At 40.2% G+C, this 27070-nt stretch overlaps 1 protein-coding gene across 2 annotated transcripts in view; it reads left to right on the plus strand.

Moving 5' to 3' along the window:
* The first annotated feature begins 1346 nt into the window (after nucleotides 1–1346).
* IKZF3 (IKAROS family zinc finger 3) overlaps nucleotides 1347–27070 on the plus strand; it is a 162150-nt gene continuing 136426 nt past the window's right edge. Inside the window, exon 1 of one of the 2 annotated variants that reach the window (XM_069751640.1) lies at nucleotides 1347–1480. In XM_069751640.1, the coding sequence (XP_069607741.1) occupies nucleotides 1474–1480 (7 nt within the window). In that variant the 5' untranslated portion in view covers nucleotides 1347–1473. The remainder of the gene's footprint in view (nucleotides 1481–27070) is intronic. The other variant, XM_069751641.1, reaches the window with a different exon arrangement.

Genomic DNA, 27070 nt, shown 5'->3' on the forward strand with positions numbered 1-27070 from the left:
ATATTAGCCAGGATGAAATGCGTCAGACGCTACATAGAGATATATCGTGTTACCGTATTTTTTCGGACTATAAGACGCACCGGACCATAAGACGCACCTAGGTTTTAGAGGAGGAAATTAGGAAAAGAGTTTAAGTAAAAAAAAAGGTCAATTCTGTACTGTAATATCCCTTATCCTGCTATATATGGCCCCCTCATCCCCATTCTGATACACATGGCCCCTCATCCCTATCCTGGTATGCATGGCCCCCTCATCCCTATCCTGGTATGCATAGCCCCCTCATCACACAGCACTCCCTCGCAGCATCCTGCTCCAGTGCCAGCAGCTGCTTAATGCTTGTAAGCAGCACATGGCAGGGACGCCATTTATATCACGATGCCAGAATGAATGTGCATTGCCCTCCACGCCCATGGAATGCAGTGCATATTAATTTCTCTTTAGCAGCGGGCACAGGAGTTAGCTGGAGCTACCAGCTTCAGCCTCCTGTGACCCGATTCTCAGCCGAAACTGTTCCCCCACCACAGCCAGAGCCCATACATCCGGACTATAAGACACACACCCCATTTTCCTGCGCATTTTGGGAGGAAAATAGTGCGTATTATAGTCCGAAAAATACGGTAATTTATTGATCAGCTTGGTACTATCCTTGAAAAGTGGTAGCTCAAATATGGAGTGAATAGAGAAGGTATCAGTATAATCTGGGCCTAACTAACTTCCCCTCCCTGCTTTGCGCCTGGGACACTCCAATACTTGGTGAGTTTATTACAATTTTTTTTTTTTTACTTTGAGCTATTCTTCTATGGATTAGATTCATTATTATAACTACTCATTAAATTCTACCATTCTGGGCTGTTTTTGGAGTTGTTTCTTTCTGTGACAATTTTACACATTATAGAGATCTACTGAGACGTAGTTTTAGTATTTTCATAATAAATTATTTGCTCTAATGCTTTCACATTTGTCGTACTAGAATTCTGCAGTTGAATTAAAAAGTGCATGCAAAGCCATGGCGAGCCATATGTGTATGGATCACTTGATTTCCCATGATGGAGACACATGTACCTGCTTTCCAAAATGCAAACAGATTACAAAAAAAAATATGACATTTTTTTTTTTAGAGGAAAAATTGTTTTGTCTTTTGCTATTTTTATACTGATCCAGATCAGTAGTTCTCATGCCTTGTACAATTGTCTGATGACTCATACTTTATATCAGCGGCTCTGTAGGTTAGTGTCGCCTGCTCTGTGACAAGTTATATAGTGGAAGATCAGAGACTACTTAACCACCACAACCACAATCCTGCCCCCCAGCATGTGACATGATGACGTCACATCCCTCCAACCCCCACCTTTCCCCGGAAACTTGCTTGTTGGAGTCTCCTGCTTGTCTGGTACTTGGAGACTGCGCAACAGAAGCCGAAGAAACACGTGGAGCAGACGGCACTGGGAGGGAAACTGAGGGAACAAGCTCAGGATGACAGGTGAGGAGGTGGAGATGGCAGCATCATAGGTTTTCTGCTTATGTATCCAAAATACTAAGATTTAAGGTGAGAAAAAAATCTTATCCTGGAATTCAAATGAGTATTTAAAAAAACGGAACTCTATAATGATTTTCAACCAATGTTTATATTTGTGAGTAAACTAAATAAATAAAAGGAAATTAAAAATCATTAGCCATGTGTAAAGCACTATTAAAATCAGACTTTGCAAATTATTCACTCTATAGTTTCATTTTAATGCTTAAAAGTTAAAAAAAAATCACTGAATAACCAATTATGTAGTTCGATATTTTTGCAGCCGTTGTTTTTTTTCTGTTGTACTGATATTCTTGAAGAGTGACTGCACTTTCACAAACTATTTGACAGGTTAAACATTTTGATTGGTGGCGTTCCAAGTGCTACGACCCCCCCCCCCCCCACGCAATCACTGAAGCCAAAATGCTCAGCAGAGTCCAACTTGCCTGAGTTAGCTGAAAACGGTCTTTGGTCATAGAGGAGAAAGGCACATAGCTGAGCGCTTCTACCCTTCATTTTGGTGATTAGTGTTGGTCCCAGCACCCAGTCCACCACCAATCAGGACTTCTGTCTTGCCTCTAAGACATCTCAGCATTTTTCTGACATTGTCGTTGCTCTTCAAGTATTTTCCTAAACAAACTGTAAATTACATTGATAGTTTAGGTAAATAGATATGCAGCAGAATATTTAGACATATTTCTTACATGTATAATACCATGTATCACAGGGGCTATAACGAATGCTTCTCAATTTTCATGTTCAGTTTATTGAATTGTTCAAACAATACAATGTTTATAATAGTAACATAGTAACATAGTTAGTAAGGCCGAAAAAAGACATTTGTCCATCCAGTTCAGCCTATATTCCATCATAATAAATACCCAGATCTACGTCCTTCCACAGAACCTAATAATTGTATGATACAATATTGTTCTGCTCCAGGAAGACATCCAGGCCTCTCTTGAACCCCTCGACTGAGTTCGCCATCACCACCTCCTCAGGCAAGCAATTCCAGATTCTCACTGCCCTAACAGTAAAGAATCCTCTTCTATGTTGGTGGAAAAACCTTCTCTCCTCCAGACGCAAAGAATGCCCCCTTGTGCCCGTCACCTTCCTTGGTATAAACAGATCCTCAGCGAGATATTTGTATTGTCCCCTTATATACTTATACATGGTTATTAGATCGCCCCTCAGTCGTCTTTTTTCCAGACTAAATAATCCTAATTTCGCTAATCTATCTGGGTATTGTAGTTCTCCCATCCCCTTTATTAATTTTGTTGCCCTCCTTTGTACTCTCTCTAGTTCCATTATATCCTTCCTGAGCACCGGTGCCCAAAACTGGACACAGTACTCCATGTGCGGTCTAACTAGGGATTTGTACAGAGGCAGTATAATGCTCTCATCATGTGTATCCAGACCTCTTTTAATGCACCCCATGATCCTGTTTGCCTTGGCAGCTGCTGCCTGGCACTGGCTGCTCCAGGTAAGTTTATCATTAACTAGGATCCCCAAGTCCTTCTCCCTGTCAGATTTACCCAGTGGTTTCCCATTCAGTGTGTAATGGTGATATTGATTCCTTCTTCCCATGTGTATAACCTTACATTTATCATTGTTAAACCTCATCTGCCACCTTTCAGCCCAAGTTTCCAACTTATCCAGATCCATCTGTAGCAGAATACTATCTTCTCTTGTATTAACTGCTTTACATAGCTTTGTATCATCTGCAAATATCGATATTTTACTGTGTAAACCTTCTACCAGATCATTAATGAATATGTTGAAGAGAACAGGTCCCAATACTGACCCCTGCGGTACCCCACTGGTCACAGCGACCCAGTTAGAGACTATACCATTTATAACCACCCTCTGCTTTCTATCACTAAGCCAGTTACTAACCCATTTACACACATTTTCCCCCAGACCAAGCATTCTCATTTTGTGTACCAACCTCTTGTGCGGCACGGTATCAAACGCTTTGGAAAAATCGAGATATACCACGTCCAATGACTCACCGTGGTCCAGCCTATAGCTTACCTCTTCATAAAAACTGATTAGATTGGTTTGACAGGAGCGATTTCTCATAAACCCATGCTGATATGGAGTTAAACAGTTATTCTCATTGAGATAATCCAGAATAACATCCCTCAGAAACCCTTCAAATATTTTACCAACAATAGAGGTTAGACTTACTGGCCTATAATTTCCAGGTTCACTTTTAGAGCCCTTTTTGAATATTGGCACCACATTTGCTATGCGCCAGTCCTGCGGAACAGACCCTGTCGCTATAGAGTCACTAAAAATAAGAAATAATGGTTTAAGCATTGTTATTCTTTCTAAACTTCTATATTAAAAATATTTATTTAAAAAAAGTCTAATTCCAGAATTAGAACCTATTCATTTGTCATCGTTACCGCTTTGTCTCGACAAGCTGCACATGGTATAGTCCTTCATACACTAGAGATTTCAGTCATCCATTTTCTCAATGACCACATTGCCATAACTTAAAAAAAGACAAATTTCGTTTGGCATAAGTGACTTTGTAATTTTACTTAAAAACAACGATAAAGAAAATTCAGCTGTGATTTCCAACTTTATTACTTCTATTATTCATGGAAAGAGTGAGAACTAATTTGTTTCTGAAAGTTGATCTCATCGTAGCCAGATATGGTCAGCTCAGATAAACTTCATAACGTGGAGTAACAAGGACATTGGTCTTTAAGGTGACATTATTTTAATATGGAAACCAAGGCACATACAGCTCTGGCAAAAATTATACATTTTCTCTTTATAGGTACATTTTTGAGTAAAATGTAAATTTTTCTTTTATTCTATAAACTACTGACAACATGCCACCGAATTTCCAAGCTATAAATTTTGTATTATTTTCTGAAAAGGAGAAGTGGTCAAAATTAAAAAAAAACAGTGCTTTCAGACCTCAAATAATGCAAAGAAAACAAGTAAATCATTTAGAAACAACAATACTAATGTTTTAACTCAGGAAGAGTTCAGAAATCAATATTTTGTGGAATAACCATTATTTTTTAACACAGCTTTCATGTGTCTTGGCATGCTTTCCACCAGTCTTTGACACTGCTTCTGGCACAAAAATGTAAGCAGTTCTTCTTTGTTTGATGGCTTGTGACTATCCATCATCCTCTTGATTACATTCCAGAGGTTTTCAATGGGATTCAGGCCTGGAGATTGGGCTGCCCATGACAGAGTTTTGATGTGGTGGTCTCTTAATTTTTGCCAGAGCTGTATAGTCATCTCGGATTAAACACATGTGTGAATTTGTGCAAAGCTCACGTTGGAGTGCACATTATGGGAATAGTTTTTTTATCTCAAATTTCATAATAACAAAAGAAAGGTTTCATCTGTGCTAGTTTTGTCATTTGCAAAAAAAAAAACCCAAACCTCTGCTATATGTGCCTTGTATGACCTGGCATGGGATTCATGGCAAGATTTTGTAGTAAAAAAATAACGTGACACACACCTACACCCCTAAACTGAAAACTGTAAGTCATAGAAAAACCATCTGAGGGTACGTATTCAGTTGTACAGTATGTTATCTGCAGATTTCACTGTGGATTTGCTCCTGATTTTATCATTTGCAATTGTAACAAGTGATGTACTTGATAAATACAAAAGATAATAGGTACTCTATGGTTTTCCGTATGTCACTCCACTACAAATCTTCTATTTCTGGACATTGGCTAAAAAAGATATTATCATTGCAGTGACACCATAATCTTTGCAGAAATTGCTACATTCAATTGTAAATGCCTAATCAAAATGTGTCAACGTGTTCTGCTATTACTTACACAATTGTTTAATACCTACATCAAAAATGTATAAATGACGATAAGCAGTGTGTGATTAAGCTTTTGATGTGAATTGCGACATCATGGCTATGATTTTATGTCTGTATAAAATTTGCATAAAAGGAGAGTATTCTAGAAGGGTCATTGCTGTATTAAAAAAGGTTAGGCACAAATAGATTAATGTTGCAACCATATTTTTCAACAATAAAAATGTACAATCTGCACAAAATACTTTTGCAGTTACTTGTGACATTTGACACATTGTTTTCAGGCTCTTACATAACTTTGGCAAGTGGACTGCCATCCTTAATTTTGCATCAAATTTGTGTTGGTGTAATTGGCACCAAATATATAATTGTGGTGAGACATTTGACAAATATGGAAAGTCAGAGTTGAAGTGAACACATTAAGATTCGGCCGAAATTGCGCTATGTATATTTTATCAAAATGAAAATGGCAGCATTGAATTTTAAAATGTTTATGATACTTTAAATGAAAGGTCCCATATCGAGCTATGAGAAACAAAATTATCATGTTCACGGTGTTAGACAGACATGTATTTATAAGTAGAGATTAGTGGATATTTGAAATTCAAATTCTCCAGCTTCGACGAATTTCCTCCAGAAATTTGATTTGAGGCGGATCAATGTGAATCTCAATATTGACTCTGTTGATAAAAAATGACTCTACCATACAAACTATGCTCCACTAGGAACCACTGATTACTGATCTGCATTGGCCCAGGTACTGACCACAATTTTACAAGGTATGATAATCCTTAAGATGTCATAGTTACAGGGCATTATGACAAAGCCCGTGTAGCATGCAAAACTACGTTTGCCCACTCTCTGATGCTTTAACAGTGTGGGAAATGGTTCCGGGCAAGTGTTCTTGCGAACTGCAAATCAAATCTCAAAGTGTTTGAATTCGCATAACACTGCAAATTTCAGGAAAGTCGACTTGAACTCAAATCTCTGCAGATCAATTCACTCATCTCTATTCACCAGTTGTCCAATTTTTTCAGTGGTTGTTATAACATTTGTTGGCAATGTAAAAACTCAGCACCCCTAATTTGGTGTTTTAATGCTAAGTTCACTCACTGTATAATGTATATGTCGAAGTAGCTTAAAAATTTGTAATGAAATCTATATGTGGCTTATATTTTTTTTCTTTCAAATTTTGATTAGGATTTGAGTGTGTGGCAATGAGTGACATCAACAGTTTTAGGCTTGGGCTAGATGGGAACTCTGGTTGTGTAAGAGCAATTTCTGCAACTTAATTTTGGTTATGCTAAAAAAATTTCTACAACTCTACTTTTGTGCAACTATTTTATATCTGCGATTTGTTTGTAAAAAATATCCATATTCAACAACATTGAAGCCTATGCAAGACACACCTGCGGACAAAAAATCCAATAAGGTTGGATATACATGATGGTTGTGGCAGATTGCTGGTTGCAATGTGATCCCATTAAAAGGGTTGTCCAGGCTGAAATAAAAATTCTGCAGTCAATCCATGTTACTGCAAGCTGCCAAGTGTGCACATCATACACTGTTACGATTCTCTTGTATTCCCTGTGCAGGTGAGCAGTCGTGTGACCACATATATGTAATCTGCATACAGTACAAACCAAAAGTTTGGACACACCTTCTCAGTTAAAGATTTTTCTGTATTTTCATGACTATGAAAATTAAACATTCACACTGAAGGCATCAAAACTATGAATTAACACATGTGGAATTATATACTTAACAAAAAAGTGTGAAACAACTGAAATTATGTCTTATATTCTAGGTTTTTCAAAGTAGCCACCTTTTGCTTTGATGACTGCTTTGCACACTCTTGGCATTCTCTTGATGACCTTCAAGAGGTAGTCACCGGGAATGGTTTTCACTTCACAGGTGTGCCCTGTCAGGTTTAATAAGTGGGATTTGTCGCCTTATAAATGGGGTTGGGACCATCAGTGGTGCTGTGTAGAAGTCTGGTGGATACTCAGCTAATAGTCCTACTGAATAGACTGTTAGAATTTGCATTATGGCAAGAAAAAAGCAGCTAAGTAAAGAAAAACGAGTGGCCATCATTACTTTAAGAAATGGAGGTCAGTCAGTCCGAAAAATTGGGAAAACTTTGAAAGTGTCCCCAAGTGCAGTGGCAAAAACCATCAAGCACTACAACTTGTCATGAGGATTGCTCCAGGAAAGGAAGACCAAGAGTCACCTCTGCTTCTGAGGATAAGATTATATCTGAGTCACCAGCCTCAGAAATTGCATGTTAACAGCAGCTCAGATTAGAGACCAGGTTAATGCCACAAAGAGTTCTAACAGCAGACACATCTCTACAACAACTGTTAAGAGGAGACTTTGTGCAGCATTCCTTCATGGTAAAATAGCTGCTAGGAAACCACTGCTAAGGACAGGCAACAAGCATAAGAGACTTGTTTGGGCTAAAGAACACAAGGAATGGACATTAGACAAGTGGAAATCTGTGCTTTGGTCTGATAAGTCCAAATTTGAGATCTTTGGTTCCAACCACCGTGTCTTTGTGCTACGCAGAAAAGGTGAACGGATGGACTCTACATGCCTGGTTCCCACCGTGAAGCATGGAGGAGGAGGTATGATGGTGTGGAGGTGCTTTGCTGGTGACACTGTTGGGGATTTATTCAAAATTGAAGGCATACTGAACCAGCATGGCTACCACAGCATCTTGCAGCGGCATACTATTCCATACGGTTTGCGTTTAGTTGGACCATAATTTATTTTTCGACAGGACAATGACCCCAAACACACCTCCAGGCTGTGTAAGGGCTATTTGACCAAGAAGAAGAGTGATGGGGTGCTATGCCAGATGACCTGGCCTCCACAGTCACGAGACCTGAACCCAATCGAGATGGTTTGGGGTGAGCTGGACCGCAGAGTGAAGGCAAAAGGGTCAACAAGTGCTAAGCATCTCTGCAAACTCCTTCAAGATTGTTGGAAGACCATTCCCGGTGACTACCTCTTGAAGCTCATCAAGAGAATGCCAAGAGTGTGCAAAGCAGTCATCAATGCAAAAGGTGGCTACTTAAAAGAACCTAGAATATAAGACATAATTTCAGTTGTTTCACACTTTTTTGTTAAGTATATAATTCCACGTGTGTTAATTCATAGTTTTGATGCCTTCAGTGTGAATGTACATTTTTCATAGTCATGAAAATACAGAAAAATCTTTAAATGAGAAGGTGTGTCCAAACTTTTGGTCTGTACTGTACTTGCAGTCACATGCCAACTAATCTCACCCCGCTTCTTTTAATTATATTCTATTGGGAAAAGGCGGGTGAGTCTAGTTAACATGTGACCACAAGTGTGCCAGTTGCATACATGGTGGTCACGTATCCACCCACCCTCACATAGAAAATACAGGGGAATTGTGACAGTGTGAACATCGCACTCTATTTTGATTTGGCAGTTTGCAGTCATATAGAGTGACTGCAAACTTTTCATTTCTGCACGGACAACCCCTTTAACAATCAGTGGATGCTTTTTCGCAGTGAAAACACCCTGATCTTCATGCTGCCCGATACACAAGTCCCAAAATAGCCCTAGGGAGGGCATATATCAGGAAAAAAATTGCAACTTACCTAGAAAATTTTACACATGGTTTACACTGTTTGAAATTGTGGTTGGTGAAATTTGGCAAAGAAAAATTTAATGTGTGAGCCCCCGCAAGGTGAATATTATAGAGTCTCCTTAGCAGTGGGGTGACCTCGATTTGGTGGAAAGCACTTTGAGTCTGTCTAAAGTAGACCGTGCAGCATTTTATATGTGAAGTAGTTGATATAATTACTCTTTTCTTGATTAAAGGTAATTCTCATAGTGCTGTTAATTATGGATTGGAGCAAACATAATTGTGCAATTTTTCTAGGATTGGATAATTTTGGCCAAAGCCTACTATACAGTATTTGGACCACCATAAGTGTTTTCCACACATTAGTTTGGATAGCATATTGACGAATCTAAAAAAGAAAATACAAAATCATGTAACCAGTTTGATAAAAAAAAAAAACAACAGTGATAATTTATTATTACTATTATTTATTTCAAATAAACTTATTGCCTCTTCATGTTATCTTCCTATAGCAATTTTTTATTAATCCTATGTGAAATGGCATGGAAAAGGTTGACATAAGAAACTAATTTTATTCCATACATCAGCATTTGAGAAACTAAGGCTCCAAATAGCTTAAAGTAAGTATGCTTTAAGACAACTGTATTTCAAGATCAGTATACAGAACACAATGTATGGACCGGGGACCAGCCACAGGTCTCGTGACCCAAAATAACTTCCTCTTAGGCATATATAAGGGTGTTAGTTCTGTTCAGGAGACCCGTGGCAGGTCTGAATAGATTTCCCTGAAATATGCTCAACTCAAAGTGTCCTTGCAAAGGATAATTTGCTCTCCTTCTAAGGGTACATTTTTTTGTTAGGAAATTATAAGGGTTAAAAGTTGACCAGCGATTTCTTATTTTTACAACACAATTTTTTTTTTAGGGACCACATCACATTTGAAGTCGCTTTGAGGGGTCTATATGATAGAAAATACCAAAAAGTGACACCATTCTAAAAACTGCACCCCTCAAGGTGCTCAAAACCACATTCAAGAAGTGTATTAACCCTTCAAGTGCTTCACGGGAATTTTTGGAATGTTTAAAAAAAATGAATTTTTTTTTTCACAAAAAATGTACTTCAGATCCAATTTTTTTTATTTTACCAAGGGTAACAGGAGAAATTGGACCCAAAAGTTGTTTTGCAATTTGTCCTGAGTACGCTGATACCCTATATGTGGGGGTAAACCACTGTTTGGCGCACGGCAGAGCTCGGAAGAGAAGGAGCGCCGTTTGACTTTTTCAACGCAAAATTGGCTGGAATTAAGATCGAACGCCATGTCGCATTCAGAGAGCCCCTGATGTGCCTAAACAGTGGAAACCCCCCACAAGTGACACCATTTTGAAAACTAGACCCCCTAAGGAACTTATCTAGATGTGTGGTGAGCATTTTGAACCCCCAACTGCTTCACAGAAGTTTATAACATAGAGCCATAAAAATAAAAAATCATAATTTTTCCACAAAAATGATCTTTTCGCCCCCAAGGGTTACAGAAGAAATTGGACTACAATAGTTATTGTGCAATTTGTCTCGAGTACGCTGATACCCCATATGTGGGGTAAACCACTGTTTGGGCACATGGCAGAGCGCAGAAGGGAAGGAGCACCAGATTTTATTGTTACGGTTTGCAGGTGCCAAAACCCACTGGGAGAGCCCATGAGGTGCCAAAACAGCAGAACCCCCCATAAGTGACCCCATTTTACAAACTACACCTCAATGAATTCATCTAGGGGTGCAGTGATCATATTGACACCATGGGCATGTCACAGAATTTTATACCATTGGGCAGCCATGCGGAGAGACTCAGGATAAACGGAGCACTACTTGCCTATGTAAGTGAATGGGTCTGTGCAGATGTCAGTGTGTTTCCACGGACCGTGTGTCAGTGGGCAAATCACGCTGACGTCCAATTTTTTAATGTCAGCACGGGCCACAAAACATCCAGCACACATGCATAGGCATAACACACATGGATGTCATCCATGTGACGCATCGGCGCTAGGGAAGAAGCGTTACAGTAAGTGCAATTCCCCGGCGCCAGGTGCTGAACATGACTCATCATTCTCCCTTGCTCTGCTGGCGATTGGCATAAGCAGGGGAGAATAATTCTCCCCGATCGCCAGCAGAGCAGGGGAAAATGATGAGAGCCGTATTCAGCACATGGCAGCGGGGAACAGCGCTTACTGTAATGCTTCTTCCCTGGCGCCCATCCTTGTGGTACTGATGCGGCACACGCATGCCACACGTGTGCTGCAAGTATTAGACACACGGACACTGACATCTCCGGTACCAGAAATATCAGGACGTGAAAGAGACCTTATAGCGGGTTTTTATGTTTGGCTGTCACACACTAAAAGACACTTTTTATTGCAAAATATAGTTTTTGCATCACAATATTTTGAGAGCTATTATTTTACATATTTTGGCTCCCTGAGTCATATGAGGTCTTCATTTTAGCGGGACGAGTTGACATTTTTATTGGTACCAATTTCGGGCAAGTGACATTTTGTGATCGCATTTTATTCCGATTTTTGGGAGACAGAATGAACAAAAACCAGCAATTCATGAATTTGTTTGGGGGGGGGCGTTCGCGTGTGGTAAAATTGATAAAGCGGTTCTTCGGGTTAGTATGATTACAGCAATACCTCATTTATGTTTTTTTATGTTTTTTGGCGCTTTTATACAATAAAAATTATTTTATATAATAATTATTTTTGCATCTCTTTATTCTGAGGAGATCAGTCAGAAGGGTAAACTCAATACTATATTTATGCGCTTTGTAAAGTAATTGATCACAGAAAATCTTGTTCATAATAAAAGAGAACTTTATGGCACGATTTTGCAATGTACAAGCATGTCGGTAATGGCACTGTAATACTGACTACGTTGATACCTTTGGTACAGAAATCTGCTTTGTTGTTCTTCTACAATCAATATTTGAAGTTTTCTACTAATTAGGTCTCCTCCTTGTCTATGATTCCTCAGCCCTCAACCCTTCTCCTGTCTTTGAATGACTGCTTTTATTTCAAAAGAGGATGCAGGTTATTCACAGTCCAAAAGCAGACTGATGGGTCACAGACAGTGAAAAGAAGACCTAGTGTGCAGTCCAGCCCCTGTGCACTGAAATTTCATTAGCAGAAAACTTCAAAAGGTGAACAACAAAGCAGATTTATTTACCAAAAGTATCAGTGTAATCTGTATTATAGCCTCCATCACAGAACTATCTTTACTTTACATTACAAAATCGTTCTGATAGGTTCTCTTTTATTCCATGGTCGAGCTCCTGGCATGGGCAGCAAATAACTGATTTTGGAACATTTCCTGGCCACACCACTGTAGTTTGTAGATACACAGAAGTGGCCATAATATGGCAACTGTGAGGCCAACAGAAAAAAATCATTGTAGACAATAAAGCATTAATTCACAGCTATTAATACTTTATTCCAGTAATCAATGGAACTCATAATAGTTTTATATCCCTTCTGATTGGTTATCTTAGCAATCTATGCATTATCTTAGCAATCTGCACATTATCTTTGGTTAGATAACATCAAGCACTGTTAAGCCCCATATACACTTTAAATAGCTATCTAACTCTTGTTGTGTTATTTCTTGTGAGAGAGTTGCTACCAGACATTTATGGCAGCAAATTACGTCTTAGGCTATGTGCACATGCTGAGTATTTGCCTGCAGAAATTTCTGCAAGTTTTCTGCATCTCTTGGCAGGAAAAATGCTGCGGCAAAAATGCGCGGTTCTGCCGTGTTTTTTTTTTTTATGTGTTTTCGTACAGCAATGAAAGCTTTTTTGAGCTAAAGTTTTTTTTTTTAAGTTTTGTGATGTAATTTCTTGGTTCAACACCACCTTTTTTATGCTGTATGGCATCAGGGTAATGGGATTAGCGCTTGGTGTCAGCAGCTGCCATTGACGCCTAGCCCTAGGCTTAGTAATGAAAATGTGTCAGCCCGACACCTTCATTACTAAGCTGATAAGTAAACACAAAAACACACATTGACACCAGCCTATGTAGGAGCGTTAACAGAACGAACCTATATAGGCTGTAACCAAACAGCAACTGTTAATTTTAAAGAAAAAAAAATTGGGCTCCCACGTAATTTTAATAACCAGCAGAGAGAAAGCTGACTGCTGAATGCTGATGTTAATATTCTGGGAAGGAGCCAATATCCATAAAGGTTCCCAGGCTATCACATCAGTGATGTGACTGCTCTCAAAGACAGCCAGCGATACACTGACAGGAGGTAATCGCTCCCACAGTGTGTAGCCCTGAGTTGCTGTGAGAGAGTTCACCGGAGTTCATCAGCTGATCAGCTCCAGTGCTCTCCCTTATGGCACCACTGCTGCCTGGGAAATCTCACAGAACTGGAAGAATTTTCCAAGGAACAATGGATGAAATTCCCTCAAACAAGAACTGAAAGACTCTTGTCTTTCTACAAAAAGCATAAGCTGTGATACTTTCAAAAGGGGTGCTATTAGGTAGTAACCATAAACAGAAAAAGTGGATGTAATAATTTAAATAGAGAGGGAGTCCATATCAGAATATTAAACATAAATGATAATGACATGTACGTCCCAAATAATGGATGGCAGACCATCCGGCATAATGAAGAAACCAAAAAAAACGTAAGAACATGGATCAAAACAGAAAATAGATAGGAACAATATAAATAAAAAAATGCCGCGCATGCGCCAAACCTCCATCAGGTCCTTGTACATCGGCTGAGATTCACTATTTCAAAAATATGTCACCCCTGACAAAGGACCAAGTTCCGAAATGCGCGTCCGGGACTATGGCGACGCGCGCACTACAAACCGGGAACCACCAATAGAACATTTCCAGGTAACTGCCTCAGGTCAACATATTATCTTTATTCACACCTCTTACTACTAGTTTACTCTGCTGACATTGCAGCTGATCCTGTGTTGCATGGGTACTTGTAGGGCAGCATTTTTCTATATCTCCTGGTGCTATGTTTATCATATTGGATAAAATTCAACACATTTTATTTGATGCGACTGGTCAGGATGACATTCATGTTGATGTGATGCTAGGGCTACATGAATAAAGGGCTTTAAACTTGACATTTTGATGTAACAGGCTGACGTCAATAGATTTTCTTCAATCCAATACTCTTCCTAAAACTATTGTTAATTGTTGGCACAATTATGAGAAAATCTGTATCATCTCTTAGATCAGAAAAGAATAAGATAAATATCCCTTTTAGAGAACGATACTTTCACTCCATGTATTGGCCTAGTTTGTAACGAACAACACGCAAAGAAGCACAAATATACTGCTAGCAGGCAAATGTAATTTTAATGTCTGATTTTTTTTTGTTTTCAAGGAAGATGAGCTGTTGTCAGAGATGTCCAGCAGTGGCTTTCTCCTTGCTCCCCATTAAAACAAACACGTGATAATTAGTTTTCCAGGTGATTCTAATTAAAGGAAAACTACTTAAAAATGATGTTCCACATTATTAAGCAGGCCACAGTTTTCAAGTAACATGGGAAAGTAAAAGGATCGCTCTGCTGCCGAAAAAAAACATCGAATAGTGCAATGCCTTGGTCAAGGGATATTTAACTTTAACTTTATAACTTTAGATATTTCATGAAAACTTACAAGTGATCATCATACTGTGAAGAGATTTGTGACTGACACAGAGCACACACAGTTTATGCAGATAAAGGCATAATGAGGAAGGTTTCTGCCAAACAAATTCATTGGATTAATGAGAGAGCAGCTGTCAAAATACCATTACAAAGCAGCAAACAGTTATTTGAAGCTGCTGGTGCCTCTGGAGTCCCTCAAACCTCAAGGTGTAGGATCCTTCAAAGGCTTGCTGTGGTGCATAAACCTACTATTTGGCCACCCCTAAACAGTGTTCACAAGCAGAAACAGTTGCAGTGGGCCGAGACATAAATGAAGACTAATTTTCAAACAGTCTTGTTTACTGATGAGTCTCAAGCAACCCTGGATGGTCCAGATGGATGGCCACCATGTACCAACAAGGCTGCGACATCAGCAAGGAGGTGGAGGAGTCATGATTTGGGCCGGAATCATGGGGAAACAGCTGGTAGGGCCCTTTATGGTTCCTGAAGGTGTGAAAATTACCTCTGCAAAGTATATAGAGTTTCTGACTGACAACTTTCTTCCATGGCATAATAAGCAGAAACGTGCCTTCAGGAGCAAAGTCATCTTCATGCATGACAATGCACCATCTCATGCTGCAAAGAATACCTCTGAGTCATTGGCTGCTATGGGCATAAAAGGAGATAAACTCATGGTGTGGCCACCATCTTCCCCTGACCTCAACCCTATAGAGATCCTTTGGAGTATCATCAAGGAAAAGATCTATAAGGGTGGGAGGCAGTTCACATGAAAACGGCAGCTCTGGGAGACTATTCTGACTTCTTGCAAAGAAATACAAGCAGAAACTCTCCAAAAACTCACAAGTTCAATGGATGCAAGAATTGTGAACGTGATATCAAAGAAGGGGTCCTAGGTTAACCTGTAACTTGGCTTATTCAGATGTTTTGGAGTTAAATAGCTTTTTTGTTAAGTGAATGTGACCTCCTAATGCTGCAAATTCCACAATGAGCATTTTCAGTTCTTTAAAACATATCAAATGTTTAGAAATTCTACTGTGCCTAATAATATGGAACAGTGCATTTTGAGTTTTTATTCATTTTGGAGATCATACTGAAATCATTGGGAGGTTTCTTTAATAAAATTCGATGTATACTCTAACGGGTAATGACTTGTATTAGACTGACTGTCATTTGCACCGACCATTTAGGAAAAGCCGAGAAAAATGTAATTTGCATAATAATTTGGAACATGGTGTAAATGCATGCTAAACCAACCGCTCATGTTTATGGTGGAGTTGAGAAAGATAACTGTCTACCTAATTAACAGTTTTCCAAAAATTCTCATGTTTGGGGTCAGTTTAAAGGGGTTCTGCAGTGAAAGCAAGGTATGACAGCTCATACGCATTAAAACATTGCCGTTTGTGCCAATCAGGAATAAGGTTATAGCGCCCCACAGTGTCAGAAAATGTCCAGAATTTTAGCTTTCAGGGGTAGCTGTGAGCCTGGAGAACACATTCAGGGCTGGTTTTTCCAGTTCCTGATCACGTGATTGCCATTATTCAATGAATAACGGTGATCATGTAAAAAAAAGTCTGCCAGCTATTTAAAACATTCCACTCTCTTCTGATATGATACGCATCAGAGCAAAGTGAAATGCGGTCCCTGAGCCACCCTTCACTTTCTCCCGGTCCCTCCAGCTCAATCCCTTGTACCTCTGCATACTCTTCCTGAAAAAAAAAATGTCAGGCGCATGCGGCACCCGGCAACAGCAGGGATTTATCCTATTGGTTCATTTGGATCACTGTGATAGACCCTATCACAGTGATCAAAAGCCAATAATAAGCATATAATCTCCCCTGTGTCTTCCCCTTAGTCAGATTACAATTTTTGTATTTATGACGATATGACGTGTTGAGTGCAATTGCTTGCTACTCGAGTTTTCATCGGGGTCGCTTGAGCACTTGCGATACTTTGTGCATACTGGAACACACCGATGCAAACTCGAGTAGCCCTCGACACTAATGACATATTCAATATGACGACTTAATGTTATCAAATTCTGTGTAGTACCTTTGGGTTAAAAATACTCACTACTGTACAGCACCATGGAATTAATGATGATTATTTAAAAAAAAAATAATTTAGTTTTAATTGTTTTTATTCATTAAAAAATAGATCTTTTAAATTTTGAATTCGACATCTTCAATTAGTTTTCCCTGAAAATTTGATTTCTGATGAATCTCAATACTGCAAAGCCTGTTGTTGCCCAGAAAAAAAGTGAGTTGTACTAATGGTGTATTGAATCCCTTAAATTGTATTAAATTGTCCTCCTTGTTTGTACTGCACCAAGAATAAAATAAAATTGTGTCAGTAAGGTGCAGTCCTGCAGTACATCACACATCAAAGTCACACAGATTCCGCACGTCCAGCAATTCTCTATCACTTAAATGTTTGTATTAATATTCATAGAGTAAGACTACATTCCCATTTTCACTCTTATTTAACAAATTATTGACGATCCGGAGTAGCGTCTTGCATATTAGGTGATTATATTGTGAAGCGTCGATATATTTTTTCACTGGATTGGATGCTTGAATTTTGCATTATGACTATGTATGAAAAAAAAGATTTATTACATATACATCAGCTCCTCACTCCTTCCCTCTCCCATGTACAGCTCCCATGCACTTCTCACCTTTCTGAAAAACCTCAGCCCATCTTGCCCAAACTCTCTGCACAAAAAAACTTCATACAATTCCAAAAACTACTTGTTATCTTTTTACTCCTACTGATTTCAGGGGACATCTCCCCCAACCCCGGTCCACCATCCACCAACCTCAACCCATACCCTACCTCACATAGAAACCTTAATAATCTTACTAATATTACTTGCACTCCTTCATCTCCTTCTTTTAATTGTGCCCTTTGGAATCCACGTCTGTATGCAACAAGCTTCCTTTCCTACACAATTACTTTCTGAAAAACTCTCTGAATCTGCTGGCCCTCACAGAAACCTGGATTCAGAATTCTGACACGGTCTCTTCTGCTGTCATTTCCCATGGTGGCTTACAATTCTCACATTCCCCGAGACCCACAAACAGGCATGGAGGTGGAGTCGGCATACTTCTCTCCACACAATGCACCTTCCAGGTCATCCCCCCAGCTCCATCACTCTCATTCCCTTCTTTTGAGGTCCACACCATCAGGCTCTTTCATCCCCTCTCCCTCAGAGTAGCGGTCATATACTGGCCCCCAGGCTCACCCACCCACTTCCTGGACCATTTCTCTGCCTGGCTGCCGCACTTCATGTCCTCAGAACTACCAACCCTTATCCTGAGAGACTTCAACATCCCCATAAACAGCCCCACTTCCACATCTGCATCCCAGCTTCTATCACTAACCACTTCTCTAGGCCTCTCACAGCTCTCAACCTATGAGATACAAGGACGGTAACACCCTTGACCTGGTCCTGATCTACTACCTAGATAACTCACCGCTTCCCCTCTCTGACCACAACATTCTCTCCTTCACACTCACAAATCCTCGCCCACCCCAGCACACTCCTACCTACTGCACATTCAGAAATCTGCATGCCATTAACCCTCATACACTTTCAGACTCCCTACACTCATCATTGTCCCCAATCTCTTTATCCTGTCCTGATCTGGCTGTACATCACTTCAATGACACTCTTAGAAGCACCATTGATCAAGTAGCTCCCCTCACCCTCAGAACCTCCAAACAGAGTGAAACAGCCCTGGCTAACATCGCAAACCTGATTTCTCCAGCGATGCTCTAGGTGTGCAGAAACGCTTATGGAGGAAAAGTCGCACACCAGAACACTTCATACACTTCAAATTTATGTTAAGGACCTATAACTCTGCCCTTCACCTCGCCAAACAGACCCCCTTCACCACCCTGATTGTTGTGAATTCTGCTCTTGGGCTCCCTCCGGTGGTTATGAGTGGTAGTGCTGCGGTAGTTGGATCGCAGCATTTATCAGGTGTATCTATTTTTTGCAATTTGGGCTGGGATATATAGCCTTGCTTGATCCTTTAGTCTGTGCCAGTTGTCCATTGTTTTTGGAGGATTCACATCCCTTCTGGTCTCTCCTGTTTGCTGTGCTTTTCTTCAAAGATAAGCCCTGGCTTTGTTTTTGCTGTCCACCTGCTGTGGACCTTATAGTTCTGTGCATTTTTCATGTTTTGTCTTGTCCAGCTTTGTCTGTGAAGCATTGTTTGCAGCCAAGCTGTGTCTCTGGAGATGCAGATATACCCTCCATGTCTTTAGTCAGATGTGGTGATTTGTATTTTCTGTGGTGGATATTTTCTAGTGATTTAATACTGACCGCATAGTACTCTGTTCTATTCTTTCTTTTTAGCTAGTATGGCCTCCTATGCTAAATCCTGATTTCATGTCTGCGTATGTTATTTCCCTCTCCTCTCACAGTCAATATTTGTGGGGGACTGTCTATCCTTTGGGGATTTTCTCTGAGGCAAGATAGGTTTCCTGTTTCTGTCTTTAGGGGTAATTAGTTCTTAGGCTGTGTCGAGGGGTCTAGGGAGTGTTAGGTACCCCCCACGGCTACTTCTAGTTGCACTGCTAGTTCAGGGTTTGCGGTCTGTACAGGTACCACCTTCTCCAGAGTACGTCTCATGCTGCTCCAAGGCCACCAGATCATAACACCTGATCTCCTCACTAGCCAACAACCCCAAGAAACTTTTTGACACCTTTCACTCCCTCTTCAGGCAAAAAGCGCAAGCCCCTATCACAGACATCTGTGCTGATGACCTGGCTTCCCACTTTATAGAGAAAATAGACAATATCCATCAGGAAATCCGCTCCCAATCACCAAGTTCAGTGACTCCCATCCCTCCCTGCATTTCCCCTGGCTCACTCTCCACATTTGATCCCATCACAGAAGAAGAGGTCTCCAGGCTCCTCTCTTCTCGTCTGACTACATGCACCACCGACCCCATTCCATCACACCTCCTCCAGTCTCTCCAGGCGTCACAACTCACCTAACTACAATCTTTAATCTCTCCCTCTCCTCTGGCATTTTCCCCTCCTCCTTCAAACACTATCATTACTCCATTACTAAAGAAACCCGCTCTCGACCCATCCTGCCCAAATAACTACAGACCAGTCTCCAATCTCCCCTTCATCTCTAAACTCTTGGAGCGCCTGATATACTCCCGCCTTACCTGTTACCTCTCCACTCACTCCTTCCTAGACCCTTCACAGTTCAGTTTCTCCCCCCTAAATTCGACTGAAACTGCACTCATCAAAGTGACTAATGACCTTCTGACAGCAAAACGTAATGGTGACCACTCTCTGCTCATTCTTCTCGACCTTCCTGCAGCTTTCAACACTGTTGACCACCCTCTCCTACTCTCTACTCTCCAGTCACTAGGCATTAGGGACACTGCTCTCTCCTGGTTCTCTTCCTACCTTTCTGACCGCTCCTTCAGTGTTCTGTTCTCTGGCTCCACTTCCTCTCCTCTTCCTCTCACTTTCGGGGTACCTCAGGGCTCAGTCCTTGGCCCCCTTCTCTTCTCCCTCTACACGGCCCCAATTGGACAGATCATCAACAGATTTGGCTTTCAGTATCATCTTTATGCTGATGACACACAACTATACACGTCATCCCCTGACCTTACCCCAGCTGTACTACAGAACGCCACTGACTGTCTGTCTGCAGTCTCCAACATCATGTCCGCTCTCTATCTGAAACTCAACCTCTCCAAAACTGAACTTCTTCTGCTCCCACCATCTACTAACCTCCCTAAATCTGACATTTTCCTCTCCGTGGGTGGCACCATAATAACACCCCGGCAGCAGGCACGCTGTCTGGGTGTTACGTTTGACTCCGATCCCTTCACCTCCCATATACAATAGCTTGCTCGCTCGTGCCACTTACACCTGAAGAACATCTCTAGAACTTCTTCTGCTCCCACCATCTACCAACCTCCCTAAATCTGACATTTTCCTCTCCGTGGGTGGCACCATAATAACACCCTGGCAGCAGGCGCGCTGTCTGGGTGTTACGTTTGACTCCGATCTCTTCACCTCCCATATACAATATCTTGCTCGCTCGTGCCACTTACACCTGAAGAACATCTCTAGAATCCGCCCTTTTCTCACCATGGAAACAACAAAAACCCTCACTGTTGCCCTGATCCACTCCCGTCTGGACTACTGTAATGCCCTATTAATTGGTCTCCCCCTCACGTGACTTTCCCCTCTCCAGTCCATCCTTAATGCAGCAGCCAGGGTTGTCCATCTGGCTAATCGTTACTCGGACGCGTCCGCTCTTCGCCAGTCATTACACTGGCTGCCCATTCATTACAGGATACAATTCAAAGTACTTGTTCTCACCCACAAAGCTCTCCACAGTGCGGCACCCCCTTACATCTCCTCCCTCATTTCTGTCTATCGGCCTAACCGACCGCTGCGCTCTGCAAATGACTTTCGACTAACCTCGGCGCTAATCCGTACCTCCCACTCCCGACTCCAAGACTTCTCCCATGCTGCACCAATCCTCTGGAATGCTCTACCCCAAGATATTAGGACAATCCACAATTTGCATAGTTTTAGGCGCTCCCTCAAAACACATTTGTTCAGAGCGGCCTACCACGGTCACTAATCAAACTCATTTTATGTTTGTGTGTGTGTGTAGCCCATTCACTATCTCCATCTATCCCCACCCTCTGAAGATGGCTGCCCAATCATTGTAAATACATCATTGTAAATACACACCTGTACTTTGTATCTCCCCCACCTCATTTTAGATTGTAAGCTCTCACGAGCAGGGTCGTTTTATTTCGCTTTAATTATTGTATTGTTAACGTCACTTATGTCTGTTCTGTTTGATACTGTTAAACTGTAAAGCACTGCGGAATATGTTGGCGCTATATAAATAAAGATTATTATTATTATTATTATTTATTGCCGTGTGTCTTAATTTATATATGTTTAGAAGGAGTTTACCAGGAAGGATATGGGCATGCCGAACCATCTAATCAGCCTCATTAGGACCCTTTACATCGACTAAAAAGCACCAGTCCAAACAGAATGCAGCATGGTTCAAAGTAGAGCGAGTTGTCAGACAAGGCTGCGGTCCAGTTGCCATTTCTCTTCTATTTATATGCAGAAGCTATTTTCAGTAAGGTTGGTCTAGTCGAAAAAGAAGGAGGAATCAAAATTGCTGGACTAATCAGCAACAATTTTAAATTCGTAGGCAATATACCATTGAGAGCAAAAACAGAGATGGAATGAAGGACTTATTACGTAGTGTCAAATGAAAAGCTACAGGTACAACCGGGACACATTTGAGATGGACCGCAAGGAACTGGAAGTTGCAAGAGACTTCAACCTACTCGAATCAATGATAACTCAAAATGTAGTGAAGACATCAGAAGTCAATAGAAGAATAGCTATGGGCATATCAACAATCAAGTTACTAGACAAGGTCTTCAAATCAAGGAATATTTTACTAGCAATGAAGACACGAACTCGTACATACAGTTGTGCTCAAAGGTTTACATACCCTGGCAGAATTTTTGCTTTCTTGGCCTTTTTGCAGAGACTATGACTGATAACACAAAAATATTTTCTCCACTCATGGTTAGTGGTTGGGTGAAGCCATTTGTTGTCAAACTACTGTGTTTTCTCTCATTCAGCGGGACTATGCTGATTCGAGGGGCACATATTGTCTCAGTGTGCAGTCGTCTCTGTGTGTTCATCTCTCTGTTGCTCCTCCTCGGGGGCGGGACCGTTATCTCTGCTCTGTGTACACTTACATTAAGTAAATAATTTTTTTTTTGTGATCTGATCTCGGAATCAAACCCACAGCCTGCCTCGTGGTATGCAGCAGATTAAGCTATTAGCTACAGCAGTATTCTGCATCAGTCAGAGAAAAAAACTTTGTATGCTTGGTATGAAATCAGATGTAGATGGAGGTACAGTATGAGCCCATTGAGTTCAATATTATAAACCCAGAGCTTGTACAGTATGTAGCTGTAGTATAGCTTTGGGCATGAGCAATTAATTTACAGAAATGGGGATCATTGCTTAATTGTTCTAATTTTAGACATTCATGACAAATCGATATATTGTAAATGGGGTTCTTTATGCCTCTACCCCCATCTTGCTATGGAGATCTCTATGTTAGTTGCTAATGCAGATGAGCACACTGTATCTAGAACTCCCAGAATAAACTTTTCAAATTATTTTTACAGAAAAGAAAATAACGACAATAGTGTAAACAGTATACATGGGGTGATGTTCTCAGATTTTACCCGCATCACTGAATTATTTTGGTACTGCCAACGAAGGAAGGACATCTGGATTAAACTGGAACAAATAATGTTATGTTTCTGGTGTGTTCATATCTTTGTTCTTTGGTTTGTGAGGTGTAAGCAGGAGGTGTTATCATGGTTCTCACATAGGGACCTACTGTAGTCAAAGAGCAGCAAATGTGAAACCGTTTTTTTGTGGTTTAATATTTCCATCTAAATTTCTGCACATCTAAAGGGTAGTATAGCACACCTATTAAAAAGTGTCAGAAACTCATATCATTGAGCCAGTGCTGCAATTTTTTTTTAATTATCTTGAAAAATAAAGTAGTTCATTTAAGGACAGTATTTCTTTCTATGGAGAAAAAGGAATTATGCAAAAAAATTATATTGTCCTGAGAAATGCCTATATGAATGTAGGATTTACTTACGTTATTTAAAACCATTTGGTTTCTAAATTTAGGCTTTGAGATGGCTGATATAGCCATTCTGCAGAATACTTATCAAATATCACAATCTGTCACCAATGCCAGTTGTATACCGTAATTGTAGTCTGAAGATCTGCCAATAATTTCCTTTGTGAGTAATTCAAGTGTTGTGGTGACTCAAGAATGGGAAAAATGATCTGTTGTTTGTGATTGATGTCTGCATGTAAACATTTCAAATGATCCTTTGCACACATTGTCAAAAAAAATATTTCTATTTCAAAGTTTTTTGAAAAATTTGCAAATGTAAAAGAGAAACCAGATGACGATCTCAAATTGTGTAAAATCATGAGTAAACATAATGAGTATTTAATGAGTTTTTGATGTTGCAAGTTTTAGTGCAGCACTTCTGCACCTACTGGGTAAATTAGTTACTAACATTGCGTTTTTCCACGCCTTTTTGACCTACATTTTTTTTCCTCTTTTGCTATGCCGTGCTTTAAATAAAACTACTTTGGTGGTTTTCATACTTTTTGGCATTTGGCTTTGTGAAAACTTATGTGGATTACATATTTTTTTAACCTGTGGATTTTCAATATCTAATGCAATTCTATGGGGAAAATCCACAATATAAAACTCGGCGTACCCAAAAGAACAATTGGCATGTTGCGTATTCCAGAAATGCACCGCAGGTCAGTGTACGCAGTGTGAAAAAAATAAAAAAGCACGGTGGGCAAGAGATTTATATAAATCCCATCCACTTTGCTGCAACTGTAAGACATTGTCATTTTTTTTACAGCGTCAAAGACATGTGGTAACTCTGGAACCCAAAAAGCAAAAAAAGAATATCCAGCTCAACGAGACAGTGAAAAGTAAAAACTTGGTACTTCACTTCATGTAGAAGCAGAGGATAAAAACATCAGCACAATAAGGATAAGAACACTATCTATCTACGCGCTTCAGGTGGCAAAGCACCCTTAATCATGATATCTAGTGTCTAGCCTGTTCCGTGCTTTTTATGTAAGAATACATTGAACACACCGGTGCAATGGTCAGGTGGAAAAGTAATCCACTGAGAATGAAAACACCTGGTGGTAAATGTGAACCAGCAATTGGCCACATGAAACAAAAAGTTCACGGAATAGGCAGAAATAGAAAAAAAGAAACACATATGTACTTTAACTGAACATAATACAAGAATATATGGAACACAACAAATCTTGTCACTAAATAATGTAACAATAATGACAAATGTCCAAAATGCAACGACAAATGTCCAAAATGCATAAATACGCAAACTGCATGATGGTAAATTTTTCTTGAGATGGAAAAAAGCAGAACTTGAGCGGAATCCGAAGAGGAAGACTTCATTGGATGATCAGCATGCATGTCACCTTAGTCAGTGTTAGGAGATGCCATCACAAGAGAGAAGGGTAAAAAAAAAAAAAAAAATTAAAATAAAATAAAAAAAATTAAAAAAAAAAAATTTTTTTAAACAAACAAATTTCTCGAAATAATTAACTAGTCCAAAACCTGTAAAAATAATATACAAACACATATCTGAAAAGCATATAAGCAAACACAAATATAATATGAATTAATACACAAAGGAAAAACCTGTAGCGCTCCCACTAAAATGCACCTGCAGCAAACAGAAAAACGGTACCACCCCTCCGTAAACTAAATAAATAATCTAGTAAAAAAGGCACTGTTTGCGCTGGAAAAATCCACTTAGAGAGCCATTAAAAACTAACAGTAATACTAAAATAAATACAGGATAACAAGTTATACCTTATCGGTACAAAAAACCGATTTACCTGCTACCGAAAAACAAGTAAAGAGAGTAGGAAGATGAGATATAACTACCTTAGAGGGCAGTCCAAAGGGAATATAGCTATCTTCAGTGTATGGAGCTCCAGTCACCCAGAGGAAATAAGGTACAGCCGATGTCCGATGATAGCTGCGCATACACTGCTTCCCAGAGTCATGCGACGTCTTCCAATATAGTCCTTCCACTTGCGGCGTCAGGAAAAAGGATGAAGTGAGGTCTAATCCACGAGTTATCCTAGTAGTCCGGACTGCAGGCACTGCCCCGGCCGGTGGCAGAATCTGCCTGCATATACTGGACTTTGTCCACGCTGCTTGACTAAGCCGTTAGGTCAACTGAGTAGCAGGACCTAGTGTGACGTCACAGTCACGTGAGGGATCACGTGACCGGCTACAGGAAGAGCTTAGGGCTAAGCTCTAGTAGGACTAGATTTGGCCCTAAGCTCTTCCTGTAGCCGGTCACGTGATCCCTCACGTGACTGTGACGTCACACTAGGTCCTGCTACTCAGTTGACCTAACGGCTTAGTCAAGCAGCGTGGACAAAGTCCAGTATATGCAGGTAGATTCTGCCACCGGCCGGGGCAGTGCCTGCAGTCCGGACTACTAGGATAACTCGTGGATTAGACCTCACTTCATCCTTTTTCCTGACGCCGCAAGTGGAAGGACTATATTGGAAGACGTCGCATGACTCTGGGAAGCAGTGTATGCGCAGCTATCATCGGACATCGGCTGTACCTTATTTCCTCTGGGTGACTGGAGCTCCATACACTGAAGATAGCTATATTCCCTTTGGACTGCCCTCTAAGGTAGTTATATCTCATCTTCCTACTCTCTTTACTTGTTTTTCGGTAGCAGGTAAATCGGTTTTTTGTACCGATAAGGTATAACTTGTTATCCTGTATTTATTTTAGTATTACTGTTAGTTTTTAATGGCTCTCTAAGTGGATTTTTCCAGCGCAAACAGTGCCTTTTTTAACAAATATAATATGGTTGGTGAACAGAGAAACTAAATGACTATAAAAAGTATATACCCATAAACATAACGTAAGCATAAGAGTGACAAAACGAATAAGACAATGCAATACAATAGGATAGTCTGCTAACTAAAGAGTTCGCAGGCTCCGATGTATACATACAATAACTCAGATACCCTTCAGGAGCAATGGACAAATAGTTACATGAGAAGGGTGAAAAACCTGCAGACTGTAGCGCTACTAAATATTTATTTATTGGAGTACATCCCAAGAGCGGTAACCTATGAAAAAAACAAAAAAAACAAAACTGGGTAGTCGTGTATGCTGGGCAGTGCAACGTCATACATGATCGGGCCATCCGATAAACCTTTTTCTGTTGTTGTTCAGTGGAGGCTTGCTTTTTTTTTAAATAAGAGTTTTTTGATGCCTGTAAAGGTTCTGAGTCTGAATCTTCAGTGACTCCAGTGGATGTGTCCAATTCAGATGAACTAAAAGTAACCTGTCTTTGCATGCGATTTTTCGATGCACGACGTTTATGGTATTTAAGGATAGGTCTTTGGGATTGAGTCGTCCTATCCCACCTTCCCCACTCGTAGACCTGTTCGTGAGCATAGTCATATAAATCGCGATCCAGTTTGCGTTTTTTCATGTCCATGATGTCTACCTCTGCTTTCACAATTTTAGAGTTGCTGGTGTTCATAAACTCATCAAATTGGGCAGATGTCATTTTTTTCTTTAGCGTCTTTGGTTGCAGTTTCAATGTCCTTTTGCAGATTTAGTAACATTTCTTCCTCATGATGAATGATTAGTGCGATAAGTTTTAAAGAGCAATCGGATAAAATTGTGTTCCATTCTTTGACAAATGTATCTGAATAAACGGTACTAGGGATTTTCTTTAATCTCAGCCCTCTCGGGATCACATGAGAAACAGAGAAACATGGTGGATATTCAAATTGGGAACCAGA

This window comes from Ranitomeya imitator, chromosome 2, assembly GCF_032444005.1.
Source record: "Ranitomeya imitator isolate aRanImi1 chromosome 2, aRanImi1.pri, whole genome shotgun sequence".
NCBI lineage: Eukaryota > Metazoa > Chordata > Amphibia > Anura > Dendrobatidae > Ranitomeya > Ranitomeya imitator.